Here is a 27,335-nt window from a genome sequence, read left to right as displayed (position 1 = left end):
TTACTTCTTAGTCACATGACATAGATGATCACGTGTCTAGCAGTGGTGCGATCGATCGGTGAGGCGATAAGTCTGACATTAACATAGGTTAGCCTAGACGGCAGACGGAAAAAAGATGGGTGCACGGGTTTCAAGAGAAGATTACGAATGGGTTTACACAGAGGAACCACATGCCACAAGGAGAAAAGAAATCATGGGTAAATAGCAAAACTATAATTTCAACGTATAATTTGCTAGGATGATTTATGACATGTACTTGCAACTGATGCCGCACCGGTATTATCTAATAACATGAATTGATAATGTAGATCTACATACACATGGTATATCTTATTCACGTCAAGGGGAAGAAGGAAGAATCTCTACAATACGTTTTTGTAGAAAAAAAAAATCTGCGAGATTTTGATTAAAGCATCATTTATAAGATAGTTGGTAAAATGGGTAGTAAAAACCGGGCCGGGTCAGATCACCTTCGTAATCCGAATTTTTTAGTTTTCTTCGTTGATTTGTCATTGTTTCTTTTGAAACTTACGGAATATATTTTCAATGATACATTTAGTCTTCGCCACAAATTTTAGCATATAATATTACCTATAGGTAAGGAATTCAATGATTTTATGAAATCTGGTTGGTAAAATGGGTAGCGAAACCAAAACACACATTATTGCATATTTTCTGTATAATATGCATCTGCTGCTGAAAACCAAGCATTTTTTCAATTCACATAGAGTTGAAATTGATACTTAATGCATTATTTGACCATTTAAATGCCTTTTATCTTAATTATCGGCGATTTTTCCAAACCCGGGCCAAAAGGAAACCGGATGCGGTCGACCCGGACCGGCGTTATTTATTCCGATTTAATTGCTAATGCTTTGATTAATTAACCAATAAAAATGGTCCTTAAAAAATATCACCGACTGACAAATTATGTCTACTTTATGAATATTTAAACTGAAGATAGGGTTTATCGCAATTCACCTTTGAATTAGAACGCTTTACCCGATATAGTATTGCGTTGTGTGACGACACAATTGAATGAGACGATTGAACAATTTGAATGACATGTTTGATGTAATACAACAAGAGTTTTCATTGGCCGATTACAGCCCGCCCACTTTCTCGAGCGGATTCAGTGTAGCTGAAGAACTGTACATAGCTCTCTGAAAAGATCCACCTCTTATAAAAACCTTCGATTTACGGGTCACAAAAAGCTGCGGACGGTTGAGGCCTGAAATCGGTGTATTCTTGTGTTGCTGTCTCATAAACTCAATATAAAAAAATCTTAACATATTTTCCTACTATATACTTGCGTCCAAACATACCTTCAAATATTCATTAAAGCCACACACCACCCGAAAACTCGCAGCTTCAAATGATTTCGTTTGTTGACGTAGCCATGTTAGGTAGCCGGTCAATTCGAACTCTTGCTATTGGTATCTATTCATAAAATCGGTTGTAAGTTATGTATTCGCTCTTCATTTATTATCAACACGAAGAATTAATAGAAATTAAAACATTTTTGTACCAGTTTTTGTAATTAGGTAAAATAAGCTCTAGATGAACGAAAATGCTACATAAGCCCATTAGATGGAGATCGGCCGGCGCGGCCGCTCATGACTAATGAAAGCCGCACTGCCGTGAGTTTAGCTTTTTGAATAATTATCATTTAATAGGACTGGGGTGGTATATTATTTAAACAATTTAGCTAAAATATTTGTGGGAAATTAGTACACATCTAGACCAGGGCTTTCAACAAATTTAAAAGTAGGAGGCTGAAATGAAAAAGTAGAAGGCGATCCAATGCGAATGGCGCAGCCGTATCGCACGCTGAGCTATGCTCGGCGCCCTTACGGCTGGGGGTCTGGGGTAAATGACGCAAAATCCTGCATTCTGGCGGTTTCCTGGCACTTAAATGCAGCTTTGAAATTGTCATTCTTTTGCCTGAAATTTTTACTTTTGCCATGAATTTATTGTTTCATATGTGAAATTTTCTGTTCATGCAAAAACTTTAAAAAATTCAACATTGCAAAGTACTAATTTTGATGCAAAATGAAAAATAAAGTGCATCAAGATAACTACATGTAATTATTTTTTGCAATGCTGTATCAATCAATTTTTAAGTGTCTTTGCTTGAATCTCTGCCACCCAAGAGTATAAGCAGATTAAAGTAAAATGTAAGAAGAATATAGATCACAACCAACACCAGTTTTATATAATAAAGCATCAATATATATTATATTTATAGTTGTTCTAATTAGCTGTATTGTCAGCTTTCGTTTCCTAATTTAACGGATACATTGTATGTTATAAAAAAAAGTTTACATGTATTTAATCATTATTTTTTATTGAATTGCAAATAAGAGTTGCACTCCCAATATTTTAAGAATATTCTTCACCAATTAACACAACTCTATATTTCTATTTTCATTTGGTCCCTTAAAGTCTGTTAACTTACACTGGGAGTAATATTTTTCTCCAAGACTGACATGAAACCCATTGGAACCTTTTGCTTTTGCTCACCCCAATATTTTTTAAATAAAACCCAAACAATCTTTATTACAAATTAATAAGTAACATTTAAATGACCTATAATTTTATTTTTCCACAAATTCAAGTTAACAGCTACAGATTTGTTGGTAACATAGCGAATTTGTGCTGAAAAATTCTACTTTCGTTTTTATTTAATACCACATGGGCATTTGCAAATTAAAAAGAATAGCAAGTCTGAAATTTTTCCTGATTAAATTCTGTTTTCGCTTTAAAATTGTTGATTGATATTATACTTGTGTCACTTTCACTTCTGGCCTTTTTAAAGCCGAAACTGAACAGGGTATTTGTTCTCTTCATTCCGTCATCATCATTGATTTTTACGTTCAGGACTTGTTATCTTTCGGAACTTGTCGTCCGTGTTGTCACGAATTGGGTAAATCCGAGGCTTTCCGACTATTGCAATTGACGTATTATTTTCTACACCAACAGACGACCAATCAGGTGCCGGTATTTACCTGAACTAAATTTAACGCAAGTAAACACGTTTTTACATCCTAACGGCCGCGATTTCTGAGTCTACTAAAGTTTGGAAGATGTTTAAAGTTTTATAAAAGTTTTTTTCATTGGACATACATTTTTGTCACTAAAGTAGCCGGCACCTAATGTTACTATAGGCGGCGGAAATCCGCCGGCTACCGGCTACTTTTGAAAGCCCTGCTAGACGCTTTTGTGCCAATATGGAAATGAACCGGGATTCGAATTGACTGGCTACCTAACATGTCTACGAACGAAATCATCAAAAGCTGTGATCGAGTTTTTGGGTCGTATGGGGCTTTAATAAATATTTGAAGGTATGTTTGGGCACAAGTATAGTAGGAAAATATGTTAGGAATTTTTTTATATTAAATTTATGAGACAACAACACAAGAATACAACTTTTTCTCTTTCTTCCTTTGAAGTTTTTTTCCATCTAGCATCTGGCCGTCATGTTTTCAAATGCTGACTACTCCCGTATAAGGGAATTTGGGTGGACTTATACATATGGACCAATGAGAGTTTCTGTTGCATTTCGCAATTGTATTACAAACAGATTCAATTGTGTCGTCACACAACGCAATACTATATCGGCCAAAGCGTTCTGATTCAAAGGTGAATTGCGATAAAGAGGATTATATGGAGAGCAATTAATTACTATGTATATCCTGCCTGATTAAAATAAAAAAAATAATAAAAAATGGTAATTTATTAAAAATTAAACACATTTTAACCATACTAATTATGATCTGTATAATAATGACTTAAAATATTGTATTTATAGTGCTAGTATTCATTTCTTTATTAATAAAAGATATATAATTTAAAAACATCTTAAAACGTCAAGATATGAAGTGTGCATATTCATAATATAAAATGATGGTATTATATATCTAATTTTTAAATGAAACAATTAACAACACAGTATATGTACATCAATTTTATTTTCAAAATGGCACTCAAGTAAGTCTGCATATGCTTGTTAAATTTGAGGATCATGAAAATTGCAATTTTGGTAGGCCTTCAATTTTGTGGCAGTTTTTGCCCTGCCTTTAAGGCTCAAGGGATGTAGGAGTCCTGAAATTTATGTCCCCTTTGTCCCAAAGATGCTTCATACCAAATTTGAAAGGAATTGGAATGAACATACTTATCAAGAAGTTAGAAATGTTCAATTGTTACCACACGATGACAGACGACAAGCAATTGTAATGTCACCCGAGACTTAAAAATCGTAGAAACGACTTTTTAAATCGTAGAAACGACTTTCTAAATCGTATAAACGACTTTTTAAATTGTAGAAAAGTGGTAAGAACCGTGCAATGTCACGTTTCATGAGATCGTGCACGTGATAGCTAACATCCTCATTTTATTCGGAATTTTAATATCTGGCCCGGGTTACCGTATCCGGTTTCCTTTTGGCCCGGGTTTTAATAAATCGTGAATATTAAATATATAGGACTCGCATAACAATTGCTACAGCATTTTGGTGATAAATTATCATAATATTTATCTAAATCATGTGTAGTTTCATTGTTGTGTCACATAGTTCAATCGTAATCGCAGAAAAATGTGTATTTTTCCTCGCTACCCATTTTACCAACCTGAAATAAACAAACGTTGATATTTTCACAGTGAAGCAAAATTATGCCGTAATTTTTGTATCGAAGATCCAATGTATTATACACATTATGATTAAGAAGTTTCACACCAAACGAAAATAAAATAACGAAGAAAACTAAGAAATTCGGATTACGAAGGTGATCTGACCCAGCCCTGACCGGTTTTTACTACCCATTTTACCAACTATCCATTTATAACAAGAATAGATATGAGTTACCCCATATCCAACCCTTACCAAAATATAAGCCCTCTGGCACACAGTTGCTGCAAATTTGCAGCGCATTTGCGGCAAGTTTGCCGCAACTAGTTGCGGCACATTTGCCGCAAGTATACTTTTCGTATGCAAATTTTTCCTCTGGCACACAGTTTATGGCACAGTTGCGGCACACACTTGCTGCACACTTCTGGCACAGTGTGCGGCATATTTGCTGCAAGTATACTTTTCGTATGCAAATTTTCCTCTGGCACACAGTTTGCAGCAAACTTGCGGCACACACTTCTGGCACACAGTGTACGGCATATTTGCCGCAAGTATACTTTTCGTATGCAAATTTTTCCTCTGGCACACAGTTTGCGGCAAACTTGCGGCACACTCTTGCTGCAGACTTCTGGCACACAGTTTGCGGCAACCTTGCAGCACACTTCTGGACTGTCTGCTTGAAATGAAGGGATGCTATATAAACTGTCATTACAAAACAAAAACACAATAACAATTCAATTAATATAATTTCAAGAACAATGGCATATCAAGTAATTAACATATTCAAAAATACTAATTAAAAATTTTTTATTCAAAAACAGAAATGACCGGGTTCTTGTAAAATATGTTATCTATCATAGGAACAACAGTAGAAACATATACTGGGAAAGTGACAAATTAAAGGTAGAATTTTTCAACAACATAAAAGAGAGAGAGAAAAAAAAAAGAGAAGCATTTTTAAAATGTTACATGAATATCTTCAATGTTTTTAAAACATCTATAATGTACAGGGTCTGGAAAATGTTAAGTAAAAGCTGAGTTGGTTACATAAAGTACCATGCTTAAAAAATGACTAAGTTCAACTTCACCATGCACATGTAAATTTTTCAAAGAATGCCTGATCACTTCCGAAAAGACACATGAACATTTACAATGCTTCCATAACAGCTGCTCAAGGTCTGAAGGATGTCAAATAAATGCTGTAAGAGGAGTTGATTACAAAAAATAGGTACCATCTATTCAGGAAATGCTTAAAAAAATGACAAAGTTCAACTAAATGTAATTTTTTTGAAAAACGTCTGATCACTTTCAAAAAGACACATGCACATCTTCAATGTGTCCATAACCACTGTACAAAGTTTGAGGAATATCAATTTAGATGTGCACGAGTTGATCACACAAAATAGGTACCATCTATTCAAGAAATGCATAAAAATGACCAAGTTCAACTACACATAATTTTTTTTTTTTTTTTTAAAGTCTAATCATTTTCAAAAAGATGCATGCACATCTTCAATGTGTTCATAACAACTGTACAAAGTTTAAGGAATGTCAAGTTAGAGGTGCATGAAGATTTGATTACACAAAATAGTTACCATCTATTCAAGAAATGCTTAAAAATGACTTAAGTTCAACTACATATACATTTTTTTTTAAATGTCTGATCACTTTCAAAAACACATATGCACATCTTCAATGTGTTCAAAACAAATGTACACAGTTTGAGGAATGTCAAGTTAGAGGTATACGAGGAGTTGATTACACAAAATAGGTACTGTCGATTAAAGAAATGCTTAAAAATGACGAAGTTCAACTACATGTAAATTTTTCAAAAAATGTCTGATCACTTTCAAAAAGGCACATGCACATCTTCAATGTATCCCTAACAACTGTACAAAGTTTAAGGAACATCATTAGTGAGAGGTGTGAAAGGAGTTGATTACACAAAGTAGGTACTATTACAGGGACGCTACTGTCGCTTGCCCACCACCGAGTCATTCATCATTTTATGAACTGTTTGCACATTGTGCAACCCAACCAAAAATATAAAATATAATTATAACAAGATCTGAGAGAAAACTTAAAGAAACTGCAACAACTTCTAATCTACAAATATTGCATTGTGCAATGTTAAAAAGTTCTCGGTGAAGTCCCACCCTGGCCATGAGAGTACATTTTATTTGGAAACTGCTGCATAAAGAATTTCTTTCAAGATCCAAGAGAAAAATATCAACCCACAGTGGCACTTTTCTGACATAAGGTCAGGTTGTGATTTAAATAGATTTGTGAATTTTGGCCATTTTAGATCAATCATGTCTAATGAAAGCTTTTAGAAAATAAAATCCTTCTTAAACTAGCAAGTGCTATATAAATGATGCTATAAATGCTAGAATTGTGTATACAATTAAGACAAAGGAGTTGACATGATCTTCTGTACATGTAATTAAGAAGGAGGTCTATCATTTGCATAACATGACTGTGCATCAATAACAACAGGTTTCGGCAACATTTGCAGACAAGAATGAAATATATTCAAAAGTCACACATGTAAACTATGCACTTTTCCTCAGAAAAATCTGGAGACAATCTACATTAATTTTCAAATCAGTACTGTGAAGGACTTTATATTCTGATAAATTAATACAGACTTGTGGGCACTTAATTATTAGGGAGAACATTAAACATTTACACAAGTTTCTCCATCATAGATGAACGGGAGAATAATAGGACTATCTCCATGCTGTCTGCACCTTAGAATCAAAAACATGATTGAATTCTGGACCTTCTTCTAATCTTCCACTTGTTCAGTACTTGGTCATCACAATCACATATTGTCCGCAACAGCTCTACTGTCTCATCCATTTGTTGTGATAAACTGTAAATAGTTTTTTGGTTAAGACAGTGCCTTTACTCACAAATACATGTAGCAGTCTCATCAGATTCACTTGGCAAGTGTGTATAAATTGAAATGTCATTCTTTTTTTCATTAGTGATTTATACACATTAATCCAGGCCTGCATGTTGGGAGTTCCAACATATGGCAAGATATGGCAAGTTGAAGACAGCCTATCAACACACCATCACAACTTCTGAATCTGCATGACTTTCATGAAATATATTCTGAAAAAGATATAAAATTTTAAATAATTACGAGATACCATTGGCCCTCCTATATTCTGGGGTGTGTACATGTAATTACCGTCACCCGACACCTGGAGCCACCGATTTTCAAAGCCGAGCAATAATCAATGTTGCGTTACAGCCCATTGGGCTAATAAATGCAATATCTGATGTACAACTGTTAATATCATGCTGACCCAACTTTACGTACAAATTAACTTTATTGCCAAGACAAGACCTTCAATCCATTTTAATAACGTATTAAATGCATTGATGTAGTGACAAAATTGAGATTCCGGAGGTCACATCCCTGATCATAATGCAGTTTAATTTTTCTAACTGGACATCTGGGTTCAAATCATAAGCATTTGAATAAAAAAAAAAAAATTCAACCATTCATTAAAAAACACCATTTACTTAATAAACTAATTAAGTTTTGCAAATATCACCCGAGTAGAAAGTAAACAAAAAATAGCATAAGTATTACGGAAATAGGCCTAATTATTTGTTTGTTTTCCGGCCTTCCCTCCTTTCTCCATTTTTTTTTTAAAGTGCCTATATGGTCCTGTCCAAATGTATAAGAAAAAAAAATCCACGAGGGCTACGATAATGCAACTAGAAGGAGTCTAATCTCATACAAAGGAAATAAAAAAAAAAAATAATTCCACATAATTTCAAAGAATTGAATGAAGCATGAAAAATTTATGAACGTAAACACTGACTTGCAAGATTTGACGCAACAACATACAATATGAGCGATGGTCAGTTTCGTTTTGAACAATATATTAGAGAGTTTATAACTATAAGATACACAGTAATTCACTTACTCAATGACTGGAAGATTCTCCTCAGAATATCTGCATCAACTGATTCAACTCCTGTTCTCGATTCATGTTCAAAATGTTGTTTGGCGCCTGTCAATATCAACTTTCGCGCTCAGCATATATTGTGTGAATCCCACACCCGACGCATTGAACCCGATCTCTATTTACGATGCATAGAGCCGTAAAGCCCCATGAAGACCTACTTTGGTATACAGCTTAGATTATTCTAACTTAGTATAAATTAGCATTCCACAAACCAGAATAACGTATCTGGATAAAATCCTGATATGTAAATTATACATATAAAGGTGGATTTTTACCACTCTCATTTGATTAATTTCAACTCACAAACCCAGTATCTGAACTGTAATCAACAGATATACATGTAAATAAAGAAAAGAAATCTCTCTCTCTCTCTCTCTCTCTCTCTCTCTCTCTCTCTCTCTCCATTTATTTAGATATAGAAATTTTTTTCTTCACATTTTTTTCTAATTAACTATTACCCTTTGAACATCTACAATTCAGACAATGCTATATAAAAGGAAAACCATTGTAAAGTACTATGCAACCCTGTCAATGTAGTTCATGCTAGAAGGTTTTTTGAATTTTTACATGAATGTTTTGAATTGCGCACCAAAAGTAGAGTGCTATAACTACATTTAATTTTTACATGAATGTTTTGAATTGCGCACCAAAAGTAGAGTGCTATAACTACATTTAATTTATGTAATATGCAATACTAAATTGTATACATAGTCTTATATCACAGGTACATATCAAATATATACTTGTATTTACATATATGTAAATGAACTGTTAGTAATTAGTTTATTGTCATTATATATCTCATATTGTGTAACATGATTGTATGCCAACATGCTTGGTGAATCAATAAATAATTGAAATAATTAGATTAAAATTCAGATACCTGTGCATTTACATCTTACTTTAAAGGGGCATTAGCTGTGAAAGTGATGGCAACTATTTTTTTCTCAAAATCTCTCGATGATATTGAAATACATATTGATGACTAATAAGAACATATATTTTTTATTATGTACAAAAACAAGAAAATTAATCCTAATAAAACTATATTAGATAACCGCTTTTAATGTAAAGAAAAAGAAATATATATACGGAAGAAGTATTCACTGCACCCCAATTAAATCATTTCTCAAATAAAAACAAAAACAACAAATACATTTTGCTGACAGCATGCAAAGGTAACTAGAGAATAATTATACTGTCTCGCAAGACAATAATATTCAATCACCAAAATCACATATTCTTTTTCAAGATGTTAAAAGGTGTTTGAAATAATTAAATACAAGTGTAATTATTACTTTAATATATAATATCTATTATAGGGCAACTTTCATTGAATTCAATATTTGGTGACAAAATGACCGCTAATTCCCATTAAGACAAGAAGATCGATGGAAGGGGTGCGAGAAATGTTGCATATGTTCTATTATAGAAAATGTTGTGATGGATATATTGATATGGCTCTTTTATTCGAAATATTCAAGAAAAAGTCGTGAACTTTGGTACCCTTACTGTTTCAGTTCTAAAATTTTAAGAAAAAAGTTGTGAACTTCTGGCACACGTTTCTGAAAACCAAAGAAAAAGTTGTGGTGCACTTCTGGCACACAGTTTTGATTCTGAATACCAAAGAAAAAGTTGTGGTGCACTTCTGGCACACTGTTTCATTTAGGAAAAGTTGTGGTGCACTTCTGGCACACTGTGTACTGCTAGTGGCACACTGTATGCCGCTAGCGGCATTAGCTGCACACTTCTGGCAAACAGCTCTGGCACACTGATTTGTTTGCCGCAAACTTGCGGCAAATTTGCAGCAAACTTTACATTTTGGTAAGGGAAGATATTCGACTTTTAATTTACTTGAATTTTCACTATGCTCAGCTGATCTCTAAGAAAAGACTGCACTTGTTATGAAACTGGTGTATAGTCCTTCATGTCCGTAGCAAGTACTGTCACCAGTCTTTTGTCACTAGCAAACAGTGCACACACCGGTGCTTGCAAGACATATGAAAAAATGGATAGATGGCACAAATACGGTACAAAGATATTTATGCTTTTTTGTCGAATGATAAAGAAGGAAATCAAGGAAGTTGGGGATTAGCAAATTTATTAAAATACAGCAGAAAAGTATAGCTTTAAAAATACTACATGAGAATGCGTTTACCTATTAATACAACTTATTGGGGCACATACTTTGTGCAGGCTTAATTTTTGCTAAAAATGATCATTTTTATCACAAAATTTCCCTATCAAACCAGACTTATTTCATCATTCTTCCCAAATTTTTCCTTTTATATCTGTATGGAAATTCAAAGCAAATTAAGACATGAAAAAATTGAAATCTCTCGGAATAAATACAATTGTACTCTAATATTTACCATGTAACAAATTAATGTGAACTTTAGAATGGCAAAAACAAGAAGGATTGATGTAATCTACACTTTCTCCAAATTATGTGTATGGTATAACCTTAACAGCAAAGAAACCCTTAAAAAAATAAATAGACATGTATATGTCACACTGAATACATTGCAAATATCTTCAATCTGGTGACCTTCACCTTTTAATTGTGGTCTGAATCCAGGTGTTGAGTGTTGTATACGCATTATCCGTCATTAAACAACAGGAAAACCCCACATAAATTAATGATTAACATTCTCTCTCAGAAGAAATTGTATGATAATTAACGAACAATATTCATCAAAGTAATATAATTGTTGCAATAGTATAATCAATCGGGAAAAAAATTTCAATCGAAGAATGACCTATATTTCGTGAAAAGACTGAGGTCAGGGGATCAAAGTTTTACATACAAATATATAGAAAAAATCTTCTTCTCAAGAACCACTGAGCCAGAAAAGCTGATTTTTACATGAAAACTTTCTGACATAGTGCAAATTCAAGTTTGTTCAAATCATGGCCCCCGGGGATAAGATGGGGCCCCAAGGAGGGATCAAAGTTTTACACACAAATATCTAGGGAAAAACTTTAAAAATCTTCTTCTCAAGAACCACTAAGCCAGAAAAGCTGAGATTTACATGAAAACTTCCTGACATAATGCAGATTCAAGTTTGTTCAAATCATGGGCCGCGGGGGTTGGATGGTACCACAATAGGGGATCAAAGTTTTACATACAAATATATAGGAAAAATCTTTAAAAATCTTCTTCTCAAGAACCACTAAGCCAGAAAAGCTGAGATTTACATGAAAACTTCCTGACATAATGCAGATTCAAGTTTGTTCAAATCATGGGCCGCGGGGGTTGGATGGTACCACAATAGGGGATCAAAGTTTTACATACAAATATATAGGAAAAATCTTTAAAAATCTTCTTCTCAAGAACCACTAAGCCAGAAAAGCTGAGATTTACATGAAAGCTTCCTGACATAATGCAGATTCAAGTTTGTTCAAATTATGGGCCCCGGGGTTTGGATGGGGCCACAATAGGGGATCAAAGTTTTACATACAAATATATAGGAAAAATCTTTAAAAATCTTCTTCTCAAGAACCACTGAGCCAGAAAAGCTGATTTTTAGATGAAAACTTTCTGACATAATGCAGATTCAAGTTTGTTCAAATTATCGCCCCCGGGGGTAGGATGGGGCCACAAGGGGGGATCAAAGTTTTACATACAAATATACAGGGAAAAACTTCTTCTCAAGAACCACTGAGCCAGAAAAGCTGATTTTTACATGAAAACTTTCTGACATAGTGCAGATTCAAGTTTGTTCAAATCATGGCCCCCAGGGGGTAGGATGGGGCCACAAGTGGTGGGGGGGGGGGGGTAAAAGTTTTACATACAAATATAGGAAAAAGCTTTAAAAATCTTCTTCTCAAGAACCATTGGGCCTAAGAAGTTGACATTTACATGAAAGCTTTCTGACATAGTGTAGATTCAAGTTTGCAAAGGGTAGTTTGGGCCATAATAGGGACTAAGGTTTTACATGCAAATATATATGGAAAGTCTTCAGATATGGGTCAAGGTGACTCAGGTGAGCGATGTGGCCCATGGGCCTCTTGTTCTTAAAAACGTTTGACTTTAATTTTGTTTTCTCCCACGTATTACATACACATTGATATTCTATACATTTGTTGTAATCCTGTATCTGCTGATCATGAATGGAACTATATTTTTTCAGAGCAATTGTGTGAAGAGTACCTGAATCCAGTAATATATCTTGAATAGATAGTATGCACTGATCGAATATATTAAAAATCTATAGACTCTTAAGTGTACATTTATTTTGTATTAAATATGTTAAATGTAGGATTAGTTAAGAGTTCAGAAAACTGGTCAAAATTTACCGGACAAGTAGATCTGTTGTGAAGTGCTGTTAGCAGATAGGGAAATAATAAGTTAGTAATGGTGATGGGTAATTAAAAGTTACAACCCACATGATCTCTAGAAGGGACAGGAGGATCCGTCTTCGTCCAGGGTATGACAGATTGTAACGTTTCTCTATTAATAGATCTGATTCCCTAACATAATTACACTACATTCCTCCCCATTTTAATTAAATTCCATCATATATGACATAAATCAGAATATCCGACTTAATGTCACCAAAATAAGATATATATATATACAATGTTGTAACATTATAAACAGCTTTTAAAACCTATATTTACATTTTAGAAGTATTTTAATATCAGTGTACATGAATGATTTGTAATTCTTGCGGACATTTGGTCTGGGCTAGCTTTACCAGACCAAAAATAATTTTACCAAACCAAATTTTCTAATGTGCGAAATTCAGTCTTTTTGCTTAACGTTTCTGACTACAAGCCTATAGGGCAAGTGAGAGTACAACATTTCAATTTAAAAGTAAATCATGGGATCTCTTGTTTAGAAATTTAAAATGTAAACCATAAAAGAAGTAATAATTTCTTCCACTCTCAGAGAAATAAATGACAAAATCTTTTGATTTATTGAATTACTTTTATTGGGAGAACTTACATTTTTTCCAAAAACCCTTAAAATTTGCATCATTTTATTAATTTCACCTTATTAGAAATGACAGAAAATAGTAATCAAAGTACTGCAAGTACTGAAAAGCACTAAGCTGACTTTATGAATTCTGTTTGTAATGTTAAGAGGCCGTCCACGGAGATATCAGGCAGTAGCTATAATACGGCTGGCACATGCAATTCCCCAAAATTTTATTCATACCCAATAAAAGTTAAGGTCATGCATACGCCAATTTTATCGTATGGAAAGTGAATTTCACAAAAACATTGTTAGATGCCAAAACTTGGCCTATTTCATAAATTCGAGGACACTATATAATCTATAGAAAATGATCATTTTGTAAAGTTAAATGATACCCAATACAATAAAATTTGTCCAGAAAGTATAAACAATATTTGAAGGAAATTCCTTAATAATTAAGATGAAACAATAAAATTGCTGGGAAACAATGCTGTTGTTGAGCATTTACTGACAGAAGTAGCCAAAAAGCCAGTAATTTGAGTTACCTCCCTTGGCGTAAAAAAATGTAAAATGATCCGAAACTTGCATAAATTGTAATTTTCGAAGAAAACAGTATTTATTTAGAACATTTTTCACTTATCTCAATTTTTTTTATCAAGTGTAAACGTGGAATTAATTTTTTTTTTTTTATTTGATGGTGAAAAATAAATATTGAACCCGGACCTTATCAAAGTTTCGTGGGTAAACAGATATGGCTGATAAGTGATAGAAACGTGAAGTTTTCCTAGGAGTGGTCCTTATTTTAAGGACTTGTCAACCCTTAATAATTGTTCAAAAGCCATAAGTGGATATTCAAGATATTTTAAAGTTGGAACTGCGTGTAATATTAAACCGAGATTGACCCCCTGCTGTACAGATCGAGGTACTTTGAATTCGATGTAAAAGTTTTAACTGTTTAAACTATCGTGCACGGTACAGATGCTTACTAGTATGCCGAGGTCATTGCGATTCTTTGGGGATTTACTGAAGGCAACCATCACCAAATGTAGTTATCTACTACACAAAGGAAAAAAACAGTCCAAATCCTCTCTACTGACAGCAAGTACACCCTTAAACGGCACAAAACACCCTAATGCAGTGTTATTTACAAGCTGTTAATGTGATAATTGTTTGTTTGTCAATTAAATCTAATCTGTTTATGAAATGGCTATCAACTGTTTTCAAATCTTCTCGCTCGAGGTCGCATATGACGTCACAGATAATGGCGCGTAAACTATCGAAGAAAATATGCATATCGCAAGATTTGAATTTCATCGCTTTCAAACTCGAAAACTACGCACACTGTTTCATTTAAAACACATGTAAAGTAGTTTTAGGCATGAAATGAATTAATTTTGCTGAAAAAATTAAAAAGTTTAAAAACATGCGATGTGTCCTTCTGCCAATCTGATGTAGGCAGAAAATGGAATATGGCATGTTATTTCATGAATGCAAAGGGAAATGCTTTACAAGAGAGTCAAAAAATTTCTGGTTAATGCTAAATAACTATCTAGATGTCCCAGAGAAAAGGAGAGGGTGTGTTCTACACCCACCCACCCCCACCCCCCCAACTTCCTCGGGATCTGCCAATGTCAAGTTTGTAATGTGAGTGAATGAATTAAGATTCTTCATGATAGGCAATTGATTAGAATTTGATTTATTGATAATTTTAACTTCATATATGTGTGTTAATTAATTGACTATTATCTCAAATCTTGTGTCAGAAATGACCTCTAAAAATCAACATTGTAAAATTTTATATAATGAATTACATAGGCATTTTTCTGAATGTTCATATGTTCTAGTAATTTTTCATGAATTTTAATCATTGATTGGTTATATCTACTTCATATTTATTTCTATTTATGTAGTTCAACAATCTTCATTTAAGTAGTTGACCTTTTTGCACTTATTGAAAATTTTGAGATTTCAGGTCAACTTTTCACCATCAAACCTTGCTTTTCCCACTGAATTTATTTTTGTAACTTGAAAATTTGAAATACACCTCTTCAAGTTTCTGGTTATACATAATTTATTTCTTTTGAGACATTGTATTGGGTTTTATGAGAACTTAAATTTTGATCATTATTTTGTAAAATATATTGGTGTGAAATATATGCAATTTTAACAATTAATAAATTCATTCATTGGATGAATATACACACAAAAACCCTCTTAGTTATTGCATATAGTGTATATCTAACATATAAAATATTGCTTTTCTCTATTTCTTAGTTATATGACATTTTAGAGCTGTTCACTTTTTTCCAATATTTCGTGACCTTTTTGCACCGAAAATTATCTCAAAGTTGTTTTTCCATGTCGAACCCATACTAAACATGATAGAAACTTTTTATTTGGCAAATTTCATATTGGGTTCAGTAGGAACCTGTGCACAAAGTTTCATGAAAATCTGAGAGATAGCATGTGCCGACCTCTGCCTGATATCATAATGGACACCCTCTTAATGAGCAGGAACAACAGTAAAAAAAAAGTTCATGCGTTATTCTTTATTTTTTAAACTAAATAATACATTTTCTGTAAGGAAATAACAATTATGGATTGGAAACAATGTCCTGAAACTTTTCAACATGATGTCAGAAATATAAACTTTATGATGTTGCTAAAAACAATGGTCACTATAATAATTTTGGTCCCACCCGGAGCTAAAACCCTGTCATTGGATCATGAAATTTACAATTTTGGTAAAGGACACTTGGTCTTTTTAAATATCTATAATCAGAATTTAGTACCAATAGCAGGGTTGGGGTCAATTACATTGAAATGTAATTAATTCAATTACTTTGCTATTTTCTTCAATTCAATTAAATTACATTTACTCATTTTTAGAGCATGTAATTAAATTACAATTACTTTGCAAAAGTAATTAATTAAATTACAAATTACTCTCTCAAATTTTATTAGAAAACTAGTGGTAAATCATTTAATTATATGATGTATGAATGATAACACATTTACACATTTATCTCAGATTACTGTTTCATTCTGTCAGCTATTACATTTGATCATCATCAGTTTCTCAAAGGTGCTATCATTTAAACAGCATCTGTCAGGCCAAAAAACTTTACCTGCAACACTCCGGGATTTCAAAATATCAGAATACTGGAGGTCAACAAGACATCTTCCTTGTTCAGGAACATTCAAGAATGATGTGGCTTTGCCAATTAATAGCAGTTATATTACCTGGGGCTCTGAGAACAATACAGGTGGCTTGAATTCACCTGTTCAATTTTGTCAGTGAGATTTGTACAGCTTTAAAACACATGAACTGCCCTTTGATTGATTGTATCTTGCTTAACGTCTCACTCGAGAATTTTTCACTCATATGGAGACGTCACCAAGATCGGTGAAGGGCTTCAAATTTAGGTCTATGCTCGGCGCTTACGGCCATTGTGTGACATGGGCCATCCGTTTTTAAGGTCATCTCCGAGGACCCGTGACATTCACACCTGATGCCGAGCGTTTGGCGATGGAACTGTCACTACCTGTTTTAACGACTTAGGTGTGTCGCGGCCGGGATTCGAACCCCGGGCCTTCTGCATGCGGGGCGAACGCTCTAACCTCTTGGCCACCGCAGCGGTAACTGCCCTTTGAAAGAGACAGAAAACACAGACAGAGAGAGAGAGTTCTTTGCAAACCACAATGTATACTAGTCTGTGAGATTTGTACAGATCGAGCTTGAATTTCACCACCTAAAGTACAGCGAGTTTGATCAGCTTATATATAGACAAACTGCCGAGAGAGAGGAGAGAGTATTTCGGTTTTAAATACACATAATAAAAAATTGACTCGAGTATCAAACAGACTTAAGCAATATTGCAATAGCATCATGCTAAAACAAATCTCATGGTCCTGGATTGTAATTTAAAGTAATTGTAATTGGAAGTAATTACAGGGGGGTTTTCTCATGTAATTAATTAAATTACAATTACTTGTAATGAAAAAATCTTCAATTACAAATTACATCCAATTACTTCAAAAAATGTAATTAATTACAATGTACTTTTTCAATTACCCCAATCCTGACCAATAGCATTACCACCGTTGCAGTGGTCTAGAGGTAGAGTGTTCGCCCTGTATGCGGACGGTCAGGGTTCGAATCCCGGTCGCGACAGACCTAGGTTGTTAAAACAGGTAGTGACAGTTCCATCGCCAAACTCAGCATCAGGTGTGAATGTCATGGGTCCTCAGAGATGGCCTTAAAAACGGATGTCCCGTGTCAGTATGTGTGGCACACTAAAGAACCCTCACTGCTCAATGGCTGTATGCGCTGAACAAAGGCCTAAATTTTGCAACCCTTCACCGGTCTTGGTGACATCTCCACATCAAATAAAAATTATTGAGAGGCAGTGATGTACTGATTATCGCCGACTTTCGATTGTCGGTCGCTATAACTGAAACGATGTAAATAATCGATTGTCATTTTGAAAATCGAAAATCGCCGACGTCTATATTTTTTTTTTAATAATACGAATATTCCTGCCAAGACTTAACTAAAATTAAAATGGCTGACGAAACTGAATCATCCGATAAGATTGAATTTGAATATGGTTTAATGTCCCGCTCAAGAATATTTCACTGATATGGAGACGTCACCATTGTCGGTGAAGGGCTGCAAAATTTAGGCCTATGCTCGGCGCATACAGTCTTTGAGCAGCCACACCTGCTGTGACACGGGGCCTCGGATTTTGCCTCTTACAACAAGCAAGACTCTATTCTAACCCGGATCCCACAAGAACAACAACAAAAGTCGAGAGATATATCCCTATCCTGGGAAAACCAAATCAAAAGTATCGGATTATTAACTTAAATTTCTAATGATTTTAGACGTCTCCATTAGTGAAAAATTCTCGAGAGAGAGAGAGAGACGTTAAACAAGATAGTGTGATACGATCAATCAATCTAATGATTTTATTCTAATTAACTTAATATTTAGAGTAAAAAATGAAGTAAATTAATAAATTCATACACTCAGGTTAGAAATATTCCTGACATGATCCTCCTCATAGATTTTGAAAAAGCATTTGATACAGTCTCTTGGGATTATTTAATAAGAGTGTTAAAAATTTTCAATTTTGGTGAATCTATTATTAAGTGGATCACAGTATTTTACAATAACATATCAACAACAATAAACCAAGGTGGAAATTTATTAAGGTGGTTTCAAAATAGGCGTGGTTGTAGACAGGGGGATCCAATCTCACCTTACTTGTTTTTATTATGTGTAGAAATACTTGCAATAAAACTAAAAGGTATTAAGATAGGTAATATAATTCACTTAATTTCACAATTTGCAGATGATACTTCTATATTCTTAGATGGTAGTAAGGAATATTTAGAGGCTACATCAGATGACCTTAAAGATTTTAAAGAGATGTCTGGTCTAACTGTCAATTATAGTTAAAGTCAAGTGTTATGGATTGGTAGTAAGAGATATTCAGTAAAAAGATTAGTGGAAGATAAAGAATTGATATGGGGCAATAATAAATTCCAAGTTCTTGGAATATAATTTGATGTTGATTTAGGTGAAACAGTAAAAATTAATTTTGATAAAAAAAATTATTGCTATTCAAAATCTTTTGAAACATTGTGAAAGAAGGAATTTTACTCCTATAGGGTGTATTACAGTGATTAAATCATTAGCAATTTCAAAACTGGTACACTTATTTATTTCATTACCAAATCCATCTAAAGACATCATAGACAAGTTAAATCAAATATTCTTCAATTTTTTATGGAAAAGTCCTGTCGCAAAAGTTAAAAAATCGGTCGTCACACAAGAATATGACAAAGGAGGATTATATGGTAAATATTGAAAACTTTATTGCAAGTCTAAAATTGTCATGGATTAAAAAACTTCTCTTTGATACAGCCAAGTGGCAATCTATTATAGGAGCAGAAGTTGATATAAGCAATGTTATTAAATTTGAACCGTTGTATGCTTTACAAAAACTTGAAAAATAAAAGAATATGTTTTGGAGGGATGTAATTAAATCCTGGAAATGGTTAATATGTCTTTTTGAGGAAGAAAAATCTTCTGAACTTATGGTTAATAGTGTTTTATGGTACAATGAAAACATAAAGGTAGATAGAAAAACTTTATATCTGAAAGAATGGTGTTAAAATAATGTATATACAGTTAACTCAATGTTAGATGAGAATGGAGATATCATGAATTATAATCAATTCATGGAAATGTATAAAGTAAAATCTCATTTTTTGGTTTAAGACAAGCATTGAAGAAAGCAATGAGAGTTTAAAATAATGGAATAAACCAGTTTATAAAAGTTCAAAAACCTACTATTCCCATACATATAGCCCCTTTCATATACAATGTATTTTAAAAGAAACAAGAAAAAACTGTACCAAATTTTTAATCATAGTGAAGAAAAACCGATACAGGTCAAAAGAAGTGGGATATGCAATTTGATATCTCTCAAGAAGAGTGGAATACAATTCAGGGCCGTAAGTAGGGTTCTAAATCAGGGGAGGCAGGGGATTGGGGGCCGCCGATTGACTTTACGACTGAAAATGACACTTTTTAAATCCCAATTTATCATGTTTGTGTTTCATTTGTACTATGTAAAGAATCGTAATATGGTGTCAAAGACAAAGGTGCTTGTCTTCATTTTAAACATATATCCTATAATATAACATTTATATAATTTTATTTTCTTTTTTGCCAAAAAATCAGACGAGGCAGTTGCCTCGTCTGCCTCATCGGCAGTTACGGCCCTGCAATTAATAAAAATGTTTTTACTATTACAAAGGATACAAAATTACAGTGGCTACAATATCGTATAAATCAAAAAAATTTAGTCACAAATTTATTTTTGTTCAAAATAAAGAAAATAGACAACGATTTATGTTCGTTTTGTGCAAAAGAAAAGGAATCAATAGAGCATGTTTTGTATGACTGTGAAAATGTTTTATTTTTCAAGAATGTGCAGTCATGGTTTAGGGATATTTTTTTCAGTAAATATTGTTGTTGATAAAAAAAAAAAAACCTTTTGCTGGGTAGCTCAGAAAATGAAATGATCAATTTGATTAATTATTATTTAAAGTACTTTGTGTATTGTTGCAAATGTAGAGGCAATCCGCCTTTGTTAAATAACTTTATTACCACTTGGACAAATGTGTACAAAGTAGAAAGGCAGTTAGCATGCAAAAATGATTATGTAGATGGTTTTGAGAAGAAATGGAATACATTTCATAAATTAAAAGATTTATAGATTTTAGATCATCCAGAATATATAATATGTAATTGTATACATTAATTAGCCTATGTATATCATCGGAAGTTATTATCAATGTCATAACAGTACATTTGTTATACACTTAAAACCTTTAGTTTGTGACAACCTATTAGATTAATATTATTTTGTATAGTGTACATATGATAAGGCAGAGTAATTTCATTCCTTTCTAATCCTCTTCCTTTTTTCCTATCTTTGAATGAATGCCTATTAGAGTGGATGTGTGAGTAAATGTTAGATAAAATACCCTGTACCCCCTAGTCAGGTGGGTTTGTAAGGGCATGATGTTAAAACCCTGACTGTCATAATGTGAATAAATGTTGTGTGAACCTGGGGGGGGGGGGGGGGGGGGATAAATAAATAAATTCATGCCATAAATTTGAAATGAATAAAATTCGACTATTTTTCGATTAATCAATCGAAAAGGTAGATCCGATTATTCCGATCATCGATTAATTTTTTATTCGCGATTGCCTATCACTATTGAGAGGGACGTTAAACAAGATACAATCAATCAAAAGCATTAAATGGCTATGTTATTCAAATATTTACACATAAACACTTTATACCCAGTTTGGCCCCCACCCATCTTCCCAAATCTAAAGTTTCTGATCCGCTCTACTCCGGCCCCACCCTGGATCATGAAATGCTCTACTTGACTATGCAATTTTTTTTCTTACAGATGTGATGTTTTAGAGAAGAATATTTTTGGAAAATTGTTAAGTTTTGATAGAAAATGCGAAAACTGTTGTAATGGTAGTTTTCGGTAAAAAGTGTTCTATTGTTATTACTGTTGTGTTCTAGTTTAATAGTGTATGAACTATTTTTAGAGTACAACTAAAATGCAACAAATCTATAATTTGATACTTACTAGCTGCAATAATGCGTAGCCCTCTCCGTGGTTTTTTTTTTGGGGGGGGGGGGGGCTACAACTTCTTAGGATCTCCGTAATGGTGCTAATGCGGGAGTAATTCACTCCCGCAACATTTTCAATCATTCTAAACATTTGCTGGCTTTCTTTACGTAAATAAAATGATATTCTGTTTCTTATTCAATATATAAATTTACAATCTCCAACTTACGATTTGTGAGGCTCTATTCTACCGTTTTCAACAATTTCAATATATTCCAATTTCTCGATTTATATTTGTGCGCCATACTTGATAACTGAAGTTTCAACTTCCGATTGTCAAGTAATTTGCATATGCCATATAAGGTAGTATTTACATCAATGGACAAGTACGGAGGAGAAAGCTATTCGTCGGTATTAAAAAGGTTTAGATTTAATATCAAGTTGAAAAACGAACAGCAGAGTATAAATTATTTCTGCAACCATATGGTCTTCCTTTCTTTGTCGGAGTGGCTCAAGTAACTACATTTTCACGCAGATTGTCAATGTTAAGGTTTTTCAATAGATCCACCTATGAGATCTCGCGATAAAAGCATGGCAGAGCAGACGAAGAATTTTGCATGCTGTACATGATGTTTAATGAAAAACGCCTTTATTAGACATGCCCGAGCACAAAGTTGGTATTCCTTTTGGTTTGAACAACAATTGGGACTAATACACGGAGTTTATTATCGGTTATTCATAAAATTATTTTGCACCATTACGGAGATCCTATGGAATTGTAGCCCTATCCCGAAAACGTCAGGGGGAAAAAATCGGATAGGGCTACATTATTGCAGCTAGATACATACATGTACATGTATGTCAAATAATGATAGAAAAAAACAAACAACAACTGGACAAAAAAGAAAAATACACATAACCACATACACTAACTAACAAGTGCCACATACAGATAGATATTCATGTAAAAACACCAATAATGCAGGTCTATGAAACACTTTACATCCATTTCATCCTTTCATCACTTCACCAGAAATCATTTAAATAAGTATGATTTGTACTACAGAATCCAGTGCATAATTATCTGTATATAGCAATCAATTAAACCATGAAAGTGGAATTACTTTTTGTCAATTCAAAATCAGGTTGGAGAGAATGTGAATCCAAATAAGTGAGATAAATACATGTATAACTGAAAACAAAATTTAGGAAGTTATTTAAGAAAGATGTTCATCATACATGTGCAATATTAATAGCTTTGAAACTGAATGTTGCGTTATCAACAAGAGTGGAAAGAACTCATTTTTAACATGAAAGTTAGTGCAAGAGGATATACTAAATCGAAGATGATAAATTAGTCTAACATATATGCATGGACTTACATTTAGGCATTGCAGTGATTGTTTGTTATACGTAAATCTAAAAAAAAAAACAACAAAAAAACCCTCCTAGAGTTTGTACACAGGTACATTATGATTAAACACTGTACTCATCAACATGTGTGTATTACACTTTTTGTGTAAAAGCTCATCATATGATAATATCCCTTGCGAATATTATTGTTATCCCTGTACTAGATCGTTGTAAAATTACGACTACTTTAAACACGACTTGTTTACTACAGCAATGCATACATTTGCCTATAGGTGGCGATAAACCGGTAACATGACGAAAGCAAAATCCAACTGGTGACAATACAGCACAGCTACGCTTAGCGCTTTAAAAATGACAACATAGGGGACATATTTTAACACACTCACACGACCGCAATTCCTGGATCCGCCCCTGGCATCTGCAGAACATGCAGTCGCATGGTACAATTTAACCAATGAAAACCTGACCATTTCCCCCTGTGTAGGCAGGCACACACACACACTGACACAGATCCCCTTACATAACCTACATTTATATTTCAATGACCAGATTGCCAGTAAGTGTTCGGTATGATCTGATTGATATTTTATCCAATTGCAGCAAAATATCCACAAGTAAAGAAGTTGATGGGACCTGACCCAAACCTGAAGTACAAGGTTCTTTTCTTAGTAATGCTGCAGATAATGGCAATGTATGTCATCTCATCGCAGTCCTGGATTGTTGTGTTTCTCATGGCATATGTCTTCGGAGGGACTGTTAATCATTCACTGAATCTTGCCATCCATGAGATAGCTCACAACCTTGCCTTTGGACACAGTCGTCCTTTAGCCAATCGAATCCTTGGAATGATTGCTAATCTACCCATTGGTGTTCCAATCTCAGTGTCATTCAAAAAATACCATCTGGAGCATCATCGTTACCAAGGTGATGAGGAAAAGGATGTGGACATTCCTAGTAAAATTGAAGGCAGGATGTTTAACAGAACATTCTTGAAGCTGATCTGGGTTATTCTCCAACCATACTTTTATGCTTTCCGCCCATTATTTATACGACCAATGCCTGTCACAGCCTTGGAGGTTGTTAATTTCATTATTCAAGTGATCTTTGATGTTATAGTGTACAAGTATTTTGGCATTAAGGCTGTGTTTTACTTCATACAAGGGACCTTCCTCGGTACAGGCCTGCACCCTCTCTCAGGTCATTTCATCTCTGAGCATTATATGTTTATTAAAGGTCAGGAAACCTACTCCTACTACGGTCCATTGAATCTGTTGACCTTCAATGTAGGATACCACAACGAGCATCATGATTTTCCCAGCATTCCTGGATCACGACTTCCTGAGGTAAAACTAGGCAACTATAAGCAGGAGCAAAAATTCACAATTGGGCCCACAAAAAAAATCTCAGGCCAAAAATTTTAAATTTTGATGAGGCAGGCAGTATAGGTCAAAAACTTTTCAAGCTACTAGTCCGGTCGGGCTAGTTGAATGTAAAATTTACTAGCCCGAAAAAAAATTCACTAGTTCAAAATCAAAACAGTTTATTAAAGCAAATTTAACTTACAAATACAAAAAAAAATGTTTCCGCATAGTCAGAATGAAAACAAAACAAATGAAAAACTTCATATGATATTAAATTTCTGTCAATTTCAGATTCAGGCAACTCATTTTCAGTCTCCTCCTCATCATCTTACATTTTTCACAATACATACACAACATTTTATTTTTTTCAACGTCAAATTTTAGCTATGGACGGTTCAAGGTCCATGATTGAACAAATCCACACTTTCTCTTTGACTCGTATCTTTCTTCCGCACTTCGTTTTTCCCACTCGCCATGACTGGAAGAGCGACCTGTGTAGGTGCCATACGATTCGTACCCCTTTTCAGCGTATTAGAGTTTGACATTAAAGATGAAATTACCCGGTACGAAATAAATAGTTTGGACTCAATAAACTGACAAGCAAACTCAGCCAATCAAATAATGTTATTACACGAGGCGTTTTTAGAGATATATATATATATATATATATTCTTTTAAAGAAAAATTTATACTAGTCCGATCGGGCTAGTGCGGGGGGAAATCTACTAGTCCGTTTTACTAGCAATCGGGCGTCGGTCTAGCGTTTTTCGCCCAGACTAGGCAGGCAGGTATCTTTCTTTCTTTTCCTAGTTCACCTGAGCCGAAGGCTCAAGTGAGCTTTTCTGATCACATTTTGTCCGGCGTCCGTCTATCTGTAACCTTTTCACATTTTCATCTTCTCCTCATGAACCACTGGGCCAATTTCAACCAAACATGGCCAAAAGCATCCTTGGGTGAAGGGCTTTCAAGTTTGTTCAAATGAAGGGCCATGTCCCTTTCAAAGGGGAGATAATCACAAAAATAGGGTGGGGTCATTTAAAAATCTTCTCAAGAACCACTGGGCCAGAAGAGCTGAAATTTACCTGAAAGCTTCCTGACATATTGCAGATTCAAGTGTGTTCAAATCATGGCCCCCGGTGGTAGGATGGGGCCACAAGGGGGGATCAAAGTTTTACATACAAATATATAGGGAAAAACTTTAAAAATCTTCTTCTCAAGAACCACTAAGCCAGAAAAGCTGAGATTTACATAATGCAGATTCAAGTTTGTTCAAGTCATGGCCCCCGGGGGTTGGATGGGGCCACAATAGGGGATCAAAGTTTTACATACAAATATATAGGAAAAATCTTCTTCTCAAGAACCACTGAGCCAGAAAAGCTGATTTTTACATGAAAACTTTCTGACATAGTGCAGATTCAAGTTCGTTCAAATCATGGCCCCCGGGGGGTAGGATGGGGCCACAAGTGGGGGGGGGGGTCAAAGTTTTACATACAAATATAGGAAAAAGCTTTAAAAATCTTCTTCTCAAGAACCATTGGGCCAATGAAGTTGACATTTACATGAAAGCTTCCTGACATAGTGTAGATTCAAGTTTGCAAAGGGTAGTTTGGGCCATAATAGGAACTATTAGGTTTTACATGCAAATATATATGGAAAGTTTTCAGATATGGGCCAAGGTGACTCAGGTGAGCGATGTGACCCATGGGCCTCTTGTTCTTTTTAAAAATATTTTTGTACAGCAAGTAACTACAGATTTAATAATTCTATTGAAGAATGAATGGATCGGTGTGAGAGCTAGGTAGTATATGTATGTATATATGTGACAAAAACCGAATAAATTACATATTTAAAAAAAAAAAGTATGCATGGGCATTGGAAACTTCTGAAAACCATAAAAGTAGTGCTTATGTATTTTAAGTAAGAGAAACTATTACTGTGTGAAGTGGTGTGTGATAGTTTATCCATAAATTATAAATGATGTGCTGTAATATGTGCCTAAGCTATCTTTGCATTTTTCAGCTGAAAAAGATTGCACCAGAGTATTATGACAAGCTTCCTCACTACAATTCATGGGTCAAGGTGATTTATGACTTTATAATGGATCCTGAGATTGGACCTTATTCCAGGGTTAGAAGAAATATCAAGCCTCGAGAATCTAAGGAGAACAAAGCAAATTGATGTATGAGATCTTGGGATTTTTAGAATCTGAGCATTTATTTCTATTGTGTCTAAATAGACTGATAGAGTAAATTATCAATAAATAAAAATTTGTTTGATTTTAATGTTAAAGTGTAGTAATCGAGTATTATATATTGGTGCTGATTTGATCTTGTAAACGATACATGTATCTGGTAGTGTGTCTTTATCTGAAGTTAATGAAAAATGAGCAATACTTCCCTAGGCCCTTTACTCCATGCAGGACAAAGATGGTACTGACTAAAACCCGGTCTCGGTCCCGGTCTTCGGTCTCGATCCCGTGACTAAAACCCGGTCTTCGGTCCCGGTCCCAGATACTTTTATTTGATAAAAACAGAATATATCAGGATATCTGAGCCCCATTTCTCAATAACTTAGATATGAGATCTCATACCTGCATTCTGATAGTAAATTGATCATATTATTTTCTTCTTTCGTAAAATAATATGTGAAAACTCCGGGACTGGTGGGACCGAGAAATAAAAACGATGCTAAAAGCCGGTCCCGGTCTCGAAAATTTTCCTCAATAACCGCTTTAATCTACCTTTTCATAAAAAAGATAAGGACATGATACTCAATGGCATCCCTTTGTATACATATATTTCTGATTTATTGTGTGTGTAGGTTTTTTATTCCAATATTCTTTATATTTATGCACGGGCACTGGAAGTTAATGTAAATATATAGTTGTGATT

The 27,335-nt window shown here is 34.2% G+C and overlaps 1 protein-coding gene across 1 annotated transcript; it reads left to right on the top strand.

Annotated features, from left to right (window-relative positions):
• The first annotated feature begins 56 nt into the window (after positions 1 to 56).
• Positions 57 to 26,720, top strand: LOC125648864 (sphingolipid delta(4)-desaturase DES1-like). The gene is made up of 3 exons (XM_048875895.2): positions 57 to 197; positions 23,684 to 24,426; positions 26,464 to 26,720. Exons 1-3 carry the CDS (start codon positions 116 to 118, stop codon positions 26,620 to 26,622), a joined length of 984 nt encoding a protein of 327 aa, XP_048731852.2. The 5' UTR covers positions 57 to 115; the 3' UTR covers positions 26,623 to 26,720.
• The last annotated feature ends 615 nt before the right edge of the window (positions 26,721 to 27,335 follow it).

This window comes from Ostrea edulis, chromosome 5 (assembly GCF_947568905.1).
Source record: "Ostrea edulis chromosome 5, xbOstEdul1.1, whole genome shotgun sequence".
NCBI lineage: Eukaryota > Metazoa > Mollusca > Bivalvia > Ostreida > Ostreidae > Ostrea > Ostrea edulis.
This window is presented reverse-complemented; position numbering and strand designations above follow the sequence as displayed.

Excerpts from the sequence above, each read along its gene's own strand:
- LOC125648864 (XM_048875895.2), top strand. The coding sequence starts at position 116 with ATGGGTGCACGGGTTTCAAGAGAAGATTACGAATGGGTTTACACAGAG. Across the intron at positions 198-23,683 it reads AAGGAGAAAAGAAATCATGG|CAAAATATCCACAAGTAAAG; the intron begins GTAAATAGCAAA and ends ATCCAATTGCAG. Across the intron at positions 24,427-26,463 it reads CTGGATCACGACTTCCTGAG|CTGAAAAAGATTGCACCAGA; the intron begins GTAAAACTAGGC and ends TGCATTTTTCAG.